Genomic DNA, 15,121 nt, shown 5'->3' with positions numbered 1-15,121 from the left:
TTATGAGAAAATATTTAAATAAATTATAAAATAAATATAGAAGTATATATTACCTAGATCTTCAAAATTTGATATTTTAGATGTGTAAGAAGATAATCCTATATATGGCGCATCTACTTTAGATATGCCATGACCATTATCCTTCACTTCTATTAAAGATGTACCATTATCTACCTAAGAGAGCAAAGAAAAACCGTGCGAATAATGACCTTCTTTTTATAAAAATATATCTTATGCATACATATGCATAAATATGCGAGATTTAACTATTATACATACAAGGTTAATCTCAACATTGTCAGCATCGGCATCGAGCGCATTTTCCATCAATTCTTTAACCACAGCGTACACAGAAGTTATTATCTGTGTGGTAGTAATTAGCTTTGCTGTTCTTACATCTAATGCAGAAATCGGCATTTTTAAATTGATAATATTCTATTATGTAATATTAAAACATCTGATGGAAAAATATAAAAAAATTTCAATATTGCTTTTTTACGATACAGACACCGGCGAATTTAAAAAACACGCGTAAACATAGAACATAACCTTAATTTCCTTTATGTACAGGTACAGGTACAGAATAGTGTTCGAAAATCTAAAGGTGCCTTTACATGGCAGCGTCAAGCGTCGAGCGTCTGCGTAGAAAATTGCGCAGAATCTAATTTCAGCCTAGAATCTATCTCTTTTAAATTCTGCGCATTTTTCTGCGCAGACGCTCGACGCTTAATGCTGCCATGTAAAGGTGCCTTTACTCATAAAATAAAATAGGGTTTGATTGACTAATCAAAATAAACAACACTGCCAACAATCATGATGCACGAATGCACTGATGAGATGTGTTCGAGTCGAGTTTTTCGCGCATGCGCGAAAAACCAACTCCAAACATCAACACTAGGTCTGTTCTTTATAGCTGAACTGGCTACACTAGTTCAGAGCTTATCTTTCTCCTTCCAATGGGGAGAGAAAAAGATAAACTCTGAACTAGTGCAGCCAGTTCAGCTATAAAGAACAGACCTACTGCTGACGCTGCTGGCACAATTTTGAGATTACAAGTAGTTATATACATAACTGACGTAAATTTTACTGTAGTATAATATACAAAATGTTTACGAATTGTATTTTAGCTCGTTATTTGAAAAATAATTAATGTTATTAATTAATTGGAGAATGTAATATTGCGTTATATTGTAAACTTGATACATAACGCGAATATTATAATTCTAATGGATCACATATACGGTTAAACATAAGCGATAGTATGCTACACATATTCTAAATAATTTTGGTATCACAAAATGGAAAAATCTGACATACAAATTTTCCTGGAGCTGAAATCATGCTGTGATAATCTCATAAAAGATCCTAATAAAGAATATGCATATAGAATTGCAACAGTGGCCAATAACATCTCCAATGAAGTCGTCCAAAACTTGTCAGAGTATTGTTTATTTCCCATTATTACTTCTCTACGAAACAACAGTTTAAGGTAATAAATTTGTAATTCATATTATATGCAGTAGAGAAAATGTGATTGCATATAAATATATAAATAATCCAATAACACGATTTATATAGTTTTTATTATAATTTATCTCTTTATAAGTTTTATAAATATTTGTCTTGTACAGTATGAATGTAAAAGAGCAATTGGTAAAGACTATGAGAGTTATAATACAGAAGACTAGAATTACAAAATTAAAGCACTTTTATGATATCTATGACTCTTTGTTACTTCAAATTTTTGACAAAAGTCAGCCAAATCATGGTATGTATATATTATATAAATTATATCAATTTAAAATGTTTATTTATGTTTTTTTAATTATTTTTTTGAATTTTACATAGTAATTATGTTTCATGAGGAACTTAAGGAAGCAGTAGCTTTATGTATCAAAGACCTCATTCACCAAAGTTTTACTGATGTTATTGAATTGCTCTATATTAAAGAGAATATATTGAAACTTGGTCAAGGAATATTATTATGCTTAACAATTGCAAGAATGGAAAAATCATCTATTGTAAAGTAAGCATTTAAAAGAAACATTATGCAGATAACATTTATACATTTAATCTCAATATATATGATCTCAATATAAATAATATTATTTTTTACAAATATATATATTTGTATGTATTGATTTTATAAGCTAATATATTGAATATAATTAAAACCAATGTATCTATTATTAGATTAGCAGGAATAGATGCAGTAATGGTTCTATGTCATATAGATGACAAAATAGACAAGTCTGATATCATTATACAAGAAAAAGTAGCAGATACCATTATGGCATTTTTACCTGGTATTGTTAGTGGACTACAGGAAATAGCAATGGGAAGTGAAGTTCAAAATCATAAGGTTACAATGGTAATACATAATATCTTTATATATACTGATATAATTATCTATATGCTCTTTAAAATTAGAAACAAATTATTTGAACAACAGATATTAATCTATACATTAATTGAATATTACAGATGGCGGTTCGAGCATGGGGAAGAGTCATATCTCTTGTAATGCATGATAAAGAAGGGGAGGAAGACATTGCATTTTCTATAGAAACACTTATGAAAAAAGATTACAGTGTCCTTATCGAGACGTCACACCCTGCAACATATAATGGTAAATGTGATATAAAACATAATCTAAAGGGAGCCACAAGAAATAAGGAATGGTTTGAAGCTGCAGCTATTAAGCTTGGTGCTTGTATACAGCTTGTGGACAAGATCAAGAGTCATTCACATTGTAAAGTCAGAGGAGAACTGGTAGAAAGTATCAATCTTATACTCGAAAATTGTTCTAGGTATAACGTTTTCTTTTATCCTCCTTCTCTTTCTCTTTCTCTTTACATCTTTAGTAATATATAACATAAATAAATAAATTTTAATATTTTATATAGAAATATGAAACCAAATATTATGGCATTAACGGACTATTTGATTTCCTTGTCTGAAGATGAGTCCATAGAAGTTAGTGAAAAAGCACATAATGTGCTGCGCAGTTTAAGTGAAAACTACATGCAAAATCACAATATGAGACCATTAATTGATTCATTGGAAGATAAGTTTTATGGTTTACTTACAAGATTGCCTACATTTGTCAGACGGTCAGGTAAGATATTCTTTGTATCTCTTTATTATACATAATTTTTGAACATAAATTGAAAAATCAAAATATGTGTCAATTAAAGCATATATCTATATTTTTCAGATGATAATGAACAATTAGCATCTTTGAATCAATTTGCTGGCTATCTAAAGCTATTTGGAAAACAAAGATTACCTCATATTATGAGATCACAGGCTCACATACGAAGATTACTTTTAGCCCTTGTATACATTATGGCATTAGATTGTAATGATGTATCCCCTTTATTAACAACAAATATGAAAGATTTAGACGATCCCATGTATTTCTACAGATCAGATTCATGGAAAAAATTTAAATTTATTAAGAACAGTTCATGTAGAGACAAACTTGTCACAATATGCAAGCTGCTTGGAGAATTTGGGGATTTTAGGATATTAGTCGATACTATTCTTGAGCTTATGTCGGATGCATCACAACACAGAAAAGAACTGACTTTATTACTTAACTGGATCTTAGGTGATACAGGCAATATAAATAATGTATTTGAAGGATAAAACGAAATATTAAGATTAGTTTTTATAAAGTTCCAATTTTCATTGTTTCAGTTTCTGTTAAAGATCCATCTGTTTCACATTTATATAAGGAAATTGTGGATTTTTATACAATGCAGGAAGTATGGTACTTGCCCATAGAAGTATCTAAAGATACTCCTTTGGTGCAGGCACAGAGTAATATAGTACAGTGTTGTCTTTTGATGGAAGGACTAGGCTATATAGCACAAAATTTACAACATGACTATGACAGATATCTTTTGAAAACTTTGTACATAATTATTGAAAAAGCAGGTATGTATGCATGTGTGCCATTGACTCTATAAGATAACTTAAGAATTTTTTTTACACATAAATAAAGTTATACATATATGAATGTGATTTTTTTAGGTAGTGGAAACGGTTTGATCAGTTATATCGGAGTGCGTACTCTCGAAAGTATCGCGGAGACGCAACAACATAAGACGATCGGCGATCTATTACGTGCGAACGTAGATTATTTTTCTTATCACATTTTAATGAAATTACGCCAAGTGGCTCGTAATCCTGGCGTGCTCGATGTTATTGAAGTTGTTATGAAATACAGCAAATTAGACTTCTTACCACATTTAAAGGGAATTGTGGAGGATGTACTCAGACAATTAAGTATGCCTTATCATCAAAAAGATACTTATTCCTTCTTAAAGATATTTCATACGTTTATCGCGTGCGTGAAAACATTAATAAGTTGGGAGGATACAAAAGAAATAATAAAGAAAGAAGACATACAAACTACAAATAACCTTTCGGAGACAATTATCCTTTCTTTGTTGGAATATTATAATGCAAAGAAGATTGATGAAAAATTCGAAGATAATATTGAAGAGACAGAATCAAATGCAGATGTGCCAAATTTTGAAGAATTAACAAAAGAGACAAATAAAGATTACTCTAATCTAAATGCAGAAGGTATAATAAGAATTTATATATCTATAAGTTTTATAAATATTGTGTAAATATATTGCTTATTTTATGTATTCTAGATGAAAAAGACAAAAAGTTACCAACCCACATAAAGATAATACTAGAAGTTATGAGACGCTGTTTACATTTTTTACCTTTGAAAGATGTACACATATCATTAATGGCAATGCAAACGCTTCAAGAAGGTCTACCAATGTTAGTCAAATGGGAGAATGAGCTATTACCTATTGTACATCAACTGTGGCATCCGCTAACCGACAGATTTAACGATAAAAATGTTCTTGTGATTAATCGTTCATGGCAACTCTTACATGTACTTGCCAACATATCGAATGACTTTATCAGAAACAGAACTCTACGGTAAAATATCTTTTATGTATTTCGCAGAATAATATGCTCTTAAAACAAAATTAACAAACACCAAGTAATGGTGTAATAATTGATCTTTTAATTGCAGACAGGTATTGCCATTCGTATTTAAATTTTTGGCTGAATCTTCCACAGAAAGCATTGATAAAAGCTCTGTGAATATTTACAAGTTTACGCAAACCTACAAATTACAATACGAATTATTATCTACATTGGGATTAATCGCCCAGCTCTTAAAACTTCGTGAGCGAGAATTATGGCAAATATTAAGTAATACACAATCGTATCTTAGTGCACGACAAAATCCTATGTTACAGGTAGTATCGAGATCAAAAGAAGTATATAAACTTTTGCATACATGTTATAAACGTCTTTGACTATTTATTTCCTCATTAATAGGCATGCTGTGTAAAATTGTACAAAGATATTGCCGATTATAATGGAGATATCGCGTGGTTGAAATGTCTCAGTATCTGGAATTCAAAAATTGCACAAATAACACCTGATGCAACACTTGATATAAATAATCTGCTGGTACGTTAGCATTTAATTATTAAAATACGATTTCTATGAATTAAAATCTAGCATGTAATATATAATGTTACTTTCCAGGATTCAAATGTTGCTCGATCAAACAAGTATTATAAAAACTTAAACGAAATTATTACATACATCCAAAAAAAGGATATCCACTGTTAAATAAATGTATATATTAAAAGTATAAGATACATATTATATTTAAGAACTGTAATAGAGTATTGGGGCCTTCAAAATGATACAAATGAACAACATAAATACTGGACCAAAATTCTTCAAGGCAACAATGCGCCATTCAGTTACAAAACGCCTTTATTCTTTATAGAATCACTAAAATGGTATAAAATGTTAATTATATATAAAAGATGTAGATTATTAGAATTATTGAAATATACATGGATGAATAATATTTATGTAGATTCATACACATCAAAAAGTAGCGAAAAAATTTTGACACCATTTTTTTATTTATATATAATTCTAACAGATTTTATAATTATATATATATTTTTCCACATTTTACAATAATTTGTGTATAATAAATTATACTTCTTTTCATTATCTACAAAGCGATATATTACTTCATAAAACAAAGGATTAAGATATAAAATAACTCAAAAAATACTTAATGAAAAAATACTTTAATATAGTATTTTGAAAAGGTCTCGAGATAAGCTACAAGAATATGTAATAAAAAATGAGGAGTTCCATTTAAGAAAACATCGACCATATTGACCTCACCTTGAAAAGGTCACTCAAGGTCAAATCCATATTTTTATCATGTGGCCCCCTCAAAACCATGCAACTTTTGTCTGAAATATTTTTTGATATCTCACTTCGTTTCCGAAAAATATGCCCGCGTCACTATAAATGTCCCACCCTGTATATATATATATACACACACACACACACATACACATATACACGTGCATATATATCTATACATATATATAGATACGCTTGATGATATTTACATATTATCTCTTCTGTTTTTTATATCAACTTTAATATGTATATGAGAGTAAATACTGCATTCTTGACACATCCCCATTTATATTAATCTTGATGTTTTTTTTAGGAGTAGATCGCTTTTGTCTGATTTTGAAACTATACAAAAATTAGAAATATGCTAGGATAATTAAAAGTTATCTAAATTCTATAATTTTTAAAGAAAATTTAAAGTTCTTGGGATGTATTTGAACATAATTTAGCAATTGCATAGCTACTATTTCCTAGAGAAGAAAAATGCATATAAATGCAAACTAAAAAATTATTTTTTCAACAATCCGCTATTTTTCGTTCTTTCAATAGAATATTATTTAATTTTCTGAAGTTGAAGAGAGATAATATACACTTCAAGTGATAAGCAATAAAAATATTCAAAGATAAATTTTTCATCAAACTAGGGAAACATTTCTACAATAAAGAATTCTTTTATAAGATCATCACATTTCTTTACATGATATTTCTTGCAAATATTATAAATGATATTTTTTTAAGGAAATTTATCTGTTTGTAAAATTGAGCTTAAAGAGGATACTTTGCAAGAAATTTCAAATATACAAGTGTATATAAAGTGCATAAACTCCTTACATACAATATGTTACAAAGAATTATGAATTACAGGTACACAGAGATAAATGCAAAATATACTGTTCTTCAAAAAGATTCTAGATTATTTCATAATCGCGAATCTGAAATCATATAAACAATATTTATTTGTAAATTAGATTATATCATTTAATATAAGACAGTCACATATTTTCTTTTTGTGTATTAAGCAAATATTTTATATATATCTTTCAACGCATTGTTCAGTATCATATACATTAATATTTTAATATTCTCACTGTGAAATGCAAGTTATGATTGTAATTTTATTTATATTTATAAATTGGTGATTTCTGCTTTGATTTATATCGAAGAATTACAGGTATCTCGAAAGAAATATGTCGTGCCTTTTACAATCATTGCTGTACAATTAATAAAACAGCAATTACAAGCTTTGAGTATGTTATCAATTATTTATATGTAGTTTAATGATCGATGACCATATGGTCCGTTCTTATCATATACTGATCAGCATAGTTTGAAAGATTCAGAAAAATTTTATTGCAATATGTATTCACATTTTCTGTACTATCAAAGAATATATATATATATATATTGTTTTTTTTATTTAAGATTTAAGATACAAATGTTTTTAGGTAAGAGATGATAAAGTATTAGAGCATTTACGCGTTAGTTCTTTAAAATTAGCTATTTATAAAACAGTATATTTTACAAGTTATTTTTAGCAAAAATTTTTTTGCCTATAGTGAACAGATTCATAAATATTACACGATTCTAGAAAAGAGAAGCATCATTTCCACGCTTGTTTCTGAGCTTTTTGGGATGCTAATTTTTTGGTGATGTACGATGAGATCAACAACGCCGCGAGTACTATCACAATAAGATAATAGTCAAAGTCCTCCTTTAGGACGTCGAATGTTTTAGATGGTGCCACTCTTGTGTAAAACAGGTCTGCAAGAAACAACGTTTATTTCACTTATATGTATAAGAAGTCATACTTATATAACATTCTCATCACACACATAGTATTTTAGAATCGAATGATCTAGCATTGATGCTATACTCACCAAGACCATGTACAAAAACTAAACAAGTACTTTCAAGGCCACTGGGACTAGTATGAATACCCGTAACCCTAGAAACGCTTTGATTATAATTAATAATAGCATCCATATGGATTGGAATTTCGGGCATATATGGTATTACTCCTTCTTCTCGCATTTCAGGATTAGTAGGCCGTCGTGGATCCACCATCATCCACGGCAACTCTAATACTCCACCATTGGCTAAAGCAACTAGTGAAAATATATGAGGATAACATTATTAAATATTCATGTGTCCCTTAATATTTGATATCTCAACATATTTAGATAATAAGAATTGAATTTTTCTTTTAGTTCTCACAGTCCGAACTAAAACATACCTATTATATGTTTGCTAGTAATACCCTTTTCAGTGATTGTTTCCTGCATATATTCTATAGATGCCGGAAATATAAAAGCTTGTCTTTCTACAATTGGCAATTTTGTTGTTGCTAAAGAAGAAAATACTGAAACGCCCAATAATTGTTATGAATTATCAAAATAATAATACATATATATCTGTACTTTGAAAGAAAAAAAAGCCAATATCCAAAATTCGTAATTTTCTGATAAAGGCCGCTTAGTTATATTAAAAATCTTGGTTGAGAAAAAAGAAACCTGTTTATCTATATCCCGTTTTGTAAATAGATTTTTTAAGATACAAATGAGGAAGAGAGATATTAAAAACTCAATATCTCTTTTGTTATACCTTATATATATAAAATTAAAACGACTAATACCACATAAGTCAATGGATATCATTCCCTTTTCTCTTAAGGCGTACAGATACACAGACTAAAAAGATTAACTTTGGTTTTCACCTGTGGTGTTACTCTGTATTTTTCCTTCGTAGAGTTCTAATGTAGCAATCTCCGTTCTACGTCCTTTCTCGTTAAAATAACCATATACCAACCAATTTTCCGAGTGCACAATATGGATTGGACCGCGTACTCTCTTGTGCGTGATGGAGAAAATCATAGCCCCGGATACTACATCCAATAGATATAAATTAAGTGTATCTATACACAAAATAAAAAAAATATTAAAAATATCTTCTTTTTCTCTCTTTTCGAAAAATAGTATCGATCGAGTATTATACGGCAAACAATAGAGATACACTTACTTTTATGGGCATGTCCGATACCTTCTGTCACCACAGCCACTAAATTAGGATTAATGTATTTATACAATACCGATCTGTCACTTAAGACCCTCCCCTGTGAGTGCACGCGTTCTATCGGATTTTTCGCCGCAACTTGCGTTATTCTTTGATTTCTCGGCGATAGTAACAACTCCCACACCTTGTGAGCGATTAGTTCCTGTATCGACCATTAAAATGATCAATTCTTACATTTATGTTTAGTGATGCACCAAATATACATATCTTTATATAACGAACCTGAGTCGTGCTGTATGAAAGAGAGAAGCCGGACAATATTCCTGTCGTTTGATCAGCAGTAAAGAGATATGTACTCTTGCCTAGTGAAGCCGCAACTGTGATAGCGCTGTCGGGATAAACGTGAACTTTATCTCGTGCGTCAAGAATCAGGATACTGCGCAAGAAGTCATCGGTCGTTACGTGCAGTAGCATAGACTGCTTAATTTTGTACCCAAGTTTCACCAGTCCGTCCAATGGCTGTCCGGTAATCGGATTAAAAGTGTATACAACACCTTCTCCAGTTTCCTACCATAAACAAAAAACAATATGTCAGATACGAGATAAATAGAAATATGTGTTGTACATTTATCATTGTACCTTGTCTTCTGCTAATAATGCACATTGAGGTGGATGAGGAAAGTGTCTGCTACCTCTTTGTACATATAAGATCATTATATTAGACAGTTTTGTAAAACCACGGATGTTAGGTAGTCTGAGTTGCCAGATAATTTCACCTCTCCTAGTTTCAATACCATACAACTACAAATGATAAACTTAATGTAATAATTTCCAATACACAAGACGCAGTATTTGATATATATAGATTCATACCTTGCCAGCGGACGTAACGGCTACGATCATTTTGTGCAGGCCGAACTTATCTCGCACGAGATCGATACGTTGATTAGATTGCTGAGGTCCTAAATCCAGTATCGTTTGAAAGAATGCTCTGGCTTGATTAATTTGAGAAGTAATCCTTCGTAGAAACATACTTAGCACATCCCCTATTTAAAGCAATATAAGATATAATTAGAAAATATATCTCTGAATAACTGTATGTTATTATACCAAAATCTATGAGTTGGATGATTTAGCTAGTAGGAGGATATAAAAAGTTAGATGAGGGAAACAATAGCAAATAGCTGCAATTATTAAGTCTTTGTATTGAGTTATAAAACCCTAATAATTTTACATATGCGCGACAGCTTTGAAATTCGCACAAAAAGCTTCATTCATTTTAACATAGCTGGTTATCATATTTAGAATAAAAAATTCTAAAATCTACGGATGTCCTTTTAATAACATATTCTCTGACCAATTTGGAGTCAATTTTTCGTTAGTGAAAATGTTAAAGTCATCATTTTTTGCAAATGCCCAATTTTTTCCAAGACATGTTTTTGTAACTAAGCCACAAATTAAAATTTTGTTAAAAGAAACTCTATTTGAAATTAACTAAAAAATGTAATTTTGTTAACCATTTATTTCTAGAAAGTCTAGTTTCTAAAAAGTCTTTCTTTTTCAATCGCTTATAACTCGGAAATTATTGATGCCTCGATAATTTCACTAAGGAAAGACCGTTTCAAATTAGTCAGAGAATTTGTTTTGAGACACTCTGTACATCAACAAAATTATTATATTATTCGTCTCGAAAAGATATCATTACAGAGATTCATTACACCCCCCATTACTCCCCTGAACTCAATAATAGCAAATATCCAATATGGATATTCCATTTTTTTTTTTTTTTGCAATATATCATGCAGATAGCAATATAATAATAGTAATATAGAATAAATGCTAAATAATTACACATATGTATATATCACTCTATATCTTTCAATGTCTTTGGGAGCCTATACATAAACATTACACCATGCAATATAAGTTTTGTAAATAGCATAAAACAAAGCACTCTGCATTAAAACCAGCTTTCCTGCTCCACTACTTACATGAACTGTCTACATCAATACCTGCCAGCAGCCATTCACACACAAAAGAGAGTTAATTAATATAATTTAACAGATATGTAGATAGATTGTGTTATATATAGAAATTCAATTATGCCAATAAACCATGTTTCACAAGAATGTTATTAATTAAAACAGTAAGCTCCTTAATAAATACATATTCTTCAGATAGCACTATATGTAACTTAATATTTTGAAAATAATAGATATTATACGATCATAATATTTTTAAAGTGCACAAATATAAGATAATACTTTTCACATATTTAATATATTAATACACAATAGTCGTTATTCAACGGAAATGATATTTAATCTTATTTTTTTCTGATGTATTCTTTTATCATTAATAAAATCATTAATAAAAGAAACGTTTACATATAACATTTATTTTAATTTATAAAATTTATGTTACATTTCTACATATGTATATGTAAATTATATGGAAAATATTCAATCAAATTCAATATAGAAATTCAATATAGAAATAGAAAAACTTTTTTAGCTCTTGATTATATTATTCATTTCTTATGATCTCTCTTGACATATACAGATAGATTTTACTTACTCTCTTTCTGATCGAATTCCGTTTCGATAGCTTGATCTCTATCGGACATGGGCAACTCTATAATTTCAACGGCTACAATACTGGCAAGTGCTTCTTCTCTCGCCCATACCAGTTTATTATGTTGCAATAGCGCAATGCTGTGATCTTGCGAAGATAACAAATGACGGCATGTTATTCCTTTCGTTTGACGCGGACAAACAGATGCCATTATGGCCGGGGATTGTATAGAAGTGTGTGTTAACGTGACCGATAAATCAGGTAAAGGTGTGGACGACGAGAGATCTGTAGCCGCTATTTCTATTCTCTGTAAGTAATATTATAGAATGTTTGTTTAAAAAGCTACTGTAGAAATTTTTTCTTTTTTACTTCGAGAATAATAGATAGCATATTTTTGTATTTACTCCATTTTTATATGTTGTTTCCAAAAGTACTTTCTCATTATCAATAGAAACAACATAAAGCGTTGCATCACCAGCGATATCTCTCTGTATAGGAATCGGAAGTTCTCCGATAATTAGAATCCGCTTTCTTTGGTCGTTATCGGCATTAATGGAAATTACAGGTTCCTCTCCAAGTACAGATTCTAGTTTATATGGCCCTTGTGCGCCAGCCCCGAATATTGTATTGATCGTAACTGACTGTGGCTGTGCATTAGTATCAAATAGATGTACTAGGAACACTACAGCTAAAGAACTGTCTCCCTTCAAACATGCTAAATATGGAGCTGCCAGAACGCATCTACAAATAAAATTAAATAAAATACTTTTGAGTATCGTAGTAAATGACAAATTAAAACATAGATCATTTACAAAGACAATATTGCAATGTATATAATGACATTTAATGTATATGCTTAATATAAAGCAAAAAAAAAAAAATAATCTGATTGTAAGTTCAAGATTACTTACTCTGTTTCTTGACTTATAAATGGTGCAGAAACCCTTCGAGTCTTTAATTTTTCTCCTGTTTTACTATCATAAGATGTTACTTCAACTCCGCTATTATAAATAGGTAGTATATGATGTAACGTTCCATCTTTAATATGCCATTTTACATCCTTTATCCTGAAAAACAAAAAACTGTACCTATTAGTAATGTGTTCCAAAAAGAAATACACAACATAAACATTCTCATAATTTTATTTAACCAATATTACAGTACAACATAAAAAATTTTACTCCTGTCATAAATAAATCTGTAAGTTATATTTATTTCCTATATTGTGTATATATAATTTAAGAATGGTAAGAGATAATTAGATATTGAGCATTGAAATAAGTAGCTCAATGTAAAATAATAAATTACAATTAGGTGTACAAAATATATGTTATAGACTGTGCTTTAAATAAAGGTAGAAAAACCTGTCAGCAGAATACAAGCCCAATGTAGAAAATGATATAAATGGAGATTCATGTCTGCAAAAGCAACAGATTATAATTTATTCTCAATTATATTAATTTTAAAAGTTTTAACAAATGTATGTATATATACACACATACGCTATCTTGCGTATAATATATATCTAACACTAAAAACACATATTTTTCTTTCAGCAAAAAATCTGTTTCATTTTTTATTGGACTTAGAAAAATTGTTAAAATCAATATATATTTTACACAAACCTATCGGTATTTGGCTCAGCTATTGGCCACTCGTTAAGTATATGCCCAGTTGCCAAATCCCAAGCGCGCACAATGGCAGGAACACCTCCACTTACAGATATCAGATCCCCATCAGCGACACCTCCTAGAGTTCTGATATGTCCACCATAACCTTTTTCCAACACTCTCCTCCATAATATCTGGCCTATTATATATTACAAATATTATGAATAAATTTAATTTTGAGTTGAATCTGCTACTGAATATATAGTGATTTTTCGCATAATATTAACTAGCCTGAAAATATATTTAATCATTGAATGTAACATTGAATATAATTCACAATATCCGGCCTATTATATATTACAAATATTATGAATAAATTTAATTTTGAGTTGAATCTGCTACTGAATATATAAAGTGATTTTTCGCATAATATTAATTAGCTTGAAAATATATTTAATCATTGAATGTAATATTGAATATAATATTGGAATCAAGAAAAAATATAAATAACAATTAATCAACACAATTAAGTTAAAATATCAAGGAAGCCATAGCATGTGATCCTCTACTAATCGAGAACCAACATCTCGAGACGAGACGCACAAGATACGAAATATATTTTATTTACCTGATTTCAGATTAAGCGCGGCGATGACGTTCTCTTCGGTGGCGACGATGATTTTTTTCGCCGTAGACACCGTGTCGAAACTGGCGAATTTAATTTTGCCGACATAGTTCTGTCTCCTGAAACGAATAAATACGCGGATTAAGCGATCGCGCTGATTTTTTTGAAAATGAGATTTATTACTCCGTTTAATAATTCGCGGAGCACTATCTTGTCAAACACGGTGGAGGGAAGGGAACACGCGGCTATGCATTATTGAGGTTGCTCCGAAGGTTGCGAGCGATTCATTTACCAATCGAATTTGCCGACTTGATCCTCGTAGAGGCAGAGAGAGAGATTGAACAAGCCAACTAGCACGATCAAATACTGCAAGATTTGCGCGTCGATGAAAAACCGGTTGATGTTGCCACGGAAGGTCCACGCGAACGGAGCCATAACGATGATGATGATGATAAGCGCGTTGAGAAGGTATCGCGCGCTCTCTTTTACACCGCTCTTTATTACACTTTACACGACACGGTGTCACGGGCGACGTCGCATGCATATAACATAATAATGTGTCGTACACCCCACACGGTCACTCCTCGTCTGATATTTCGTCTGTCCCCTCCTTCCCGTGATACATATATATACATGTACTCGTGATCGTCGTGTAATAGATAAGGACAGGTGAACGGAATCTCCTCGTCTAACACGTGGCTGATCCCAGAACAGACTTGGAATATTTCGGTGCCCCGCGCACGTGTTATGTATGACAGGGATGATATCGCTGCAAGAATATTTCCAGAAATAGTTTTTTTCGAATTATAAAAACTTAAAGTTAATTCAGTCATAAGTTGTGATTAAACGGTCACGAATAAACAAATATTGTATTTTTTAACATGTTTCTAATTTACGTGTGACAATAGAAATATTAATGCGCTAATTGCAAAACAGGAGATATATATAAGTAATTAACGATGTTTTGCAAACTACACTATTTTGTAATAGTTTTATTATATCGTTTATTTTAAAAAGTTGTTTT

The 15,121-nt window shown here is 30.6% G+C and overlaps 3 protein-coding genes across 6 annotated transcripts in view; 1 reads left to right on the top strand and 2 right to left on the bottom strand.

Moving 5' to 3' along the window:
- LOC115235659 (PMS1 protein homolog 1) overlaps nucleotides 1-432 on the bottom strand; it is a 7,763-nt gene extending 7,331 nt beyond the window's left edge. The window contains 1 exon segment of the mRNA XM_029807577.1: nucleotides 54-432. Coding sequence (XP_029663437.1) covers nucleotides 54-417 — 364 coding nt within the window. The 5' untranslated portion in view covers nucleotides 418-432.
- An 866-nt stretch (nucleotides 433-1,298) lies between these two features.
- LOC115235639 (TELO2-interacting protein 1 homolog) lies at nucleotides 1,299-5,924 on the top strand. 3 transcript variants are annotated; one of them, XM_029807542.1, is made up of 13 exons: nucleotides 1,299-1,489; nucleotides 1,632-1,768; nucleotides 1,849-2,026; nucleotides 2,194-2,371; nucleotides 2,485-2,810; nucleotides 2,907-3,118; nucleotides 3,218-3,613; nucleotides 3,703-3,942; nucleotides 4,039-4,596; nucleotides 4,671-4,971; nucleotides 5,069-5,297; nucleotides 5,380-5,514; nucleotides 5,593-5,924. In XM_029807542.1, exons 1-13 carry the CDS (start codon nucleotides 1,299-1,301, stop codon nucleotides 5,677-5,679), a joined length of 3,168 nt encoding a protein of 1,055 aa, XP_029663402.1. In that variant the 3' UTR covers nucleotides 5,680-5,924. The 3 variants fall into 3 exon arrangements, with proteins under 3 accessions (XP_029663402.1, XP_029663403.1, XP_029663404.1); XM_029807543.1 differs by lacking the exon at nucleotides 1,299-1,489 and having other exon boundaries at nucleotides 1,631-1,768; nucleotides 1,866-2,026; XM_029807544.1 differs by lacking the exon at nucleotides 1,299-1,489 and having other exon boundaries at nucleotides 1,875-2,026.
- An 885-nt stretch (nucleotides 5,925-6,809) lies between these two features.
- LOC115235666 (ER membrane protein complex subunit 1) lies at nucleotides 6,810-14,785 on the bottom strand. 2 transcript variants are annotated; one of them, XM_029807584.1, is made up of 15 exons: nucleotides 14,390-14,785; nucleotides 14,101-14,216; nucleotides 13,488-13,671; nucleotides 12,774-12,929; nucleotides 12,267-12,603; nucleotides 11,866-12,169; nucleotides 11,280-11,300; nucleotides 10,162-10,334; nucleotides 9,928-10,089; nucleotides 9,571-9,855; nucleotides 9,295-9,490; nucleotides 8,993-9,190; nucleotides 8,513-8,638; nucleotides 8,157-8,384; nucleotides 6,810-8,040 (listed from the first exon to the last, which is right to left on the bottom strand). In XM_029807584.1, exons 1-15 carry the CDS (start codon nucleotides 14,530-14,532, stop codon nucleotides 7,880-7,882), a joined length of 2,790 nt encoding a protein of 929 aa, XP_029663444.1. In that variant the 5' UTR covers nucleotides 14,533-14,785; the 3' UTR covers nucleotides 6,810-7,879. The 2 variants fall into 2 exon arrangements, with proteins under 2 accessions (XP_029663444.1, XP_029663445.1); XM_029807585.1 differs by lacking the exon at nucleotides 11,280-11,300 and having other exon boundaries at nucleotides 14,390-14,769.
- Between the last annotated feature and the right edge of the window lie 336 nt (nucleotides 14,786-15,121).

This window comes from Formica exsecta, unplaced genomic scaffold, assembly GCF_003651465.1.
Source record: "Formica exsecta isolate Colony F162 unplaced genomic scaffold, ASM365146v1 scaffold229, whole genome shotgun sequence".
NCBI classification, from domain to species: Eukaryota; Metazoa; Arthropoda; class Insecta; order Hymenoptera; family Formicidae; genus Formica; species Formica exsecta.
The sequence above is the reverse complement of the archived record's forward strand: the minus strand, read 5'-3'. Positions and strand labels throughout refer to the sequence as shown.

What these genes read in the sequence shown, in the direction of transcription:
- LOC115235666 (XM_029807584.1), bottom strand. Translation starts at nt 14,532, where the DNA reads ATGGCTCCGTTCGCGTGGACCTTCCGTGGCAACATCAACCGGTTTTTC. An exon ending in CGCGCTTAATCTGAAATCAG is followed by an intron (nt 13,672 to 14,100) that starts GTAAATAAAATA and finishes AATATATAATAG; the next exon opens with GCCAGATATTATGGAGGAGA. An exon ending in CATTATTAGCAGAAGACAAG is followed by an intron (nt 9,856 to 9,927) that starts GTACAATGATAA and finishes TGTTTATGGTAG; the next exon opens with GAAACTGGAGAAGGTGTTGT.
- LOC115235639 (XM_029807542.1), top strand. Translation starts at nt 1,299, where the DNA reads ATGGAAAAATCTGACATACAAATTTTCCTGGAGCTGAAATCATGCTGT. An exon ending in CTACGAAACAACAGTTTAAG is followed by an intron (nt 1,490 to 1,631) that starts GTAATAAATTTG and finishes TGTCTTGTACAG; the next exon opens with TATGAATGTAAAAGAGCAAT. An exon ending in ATACTCGAAAATTGTTCTAG is followed by an intron (nt 2,811 to 2,906) that starts GTATAACGTTTT and finishes TATTTTATATAG; the next exon opens with AAATATGAAACCAAATATTA.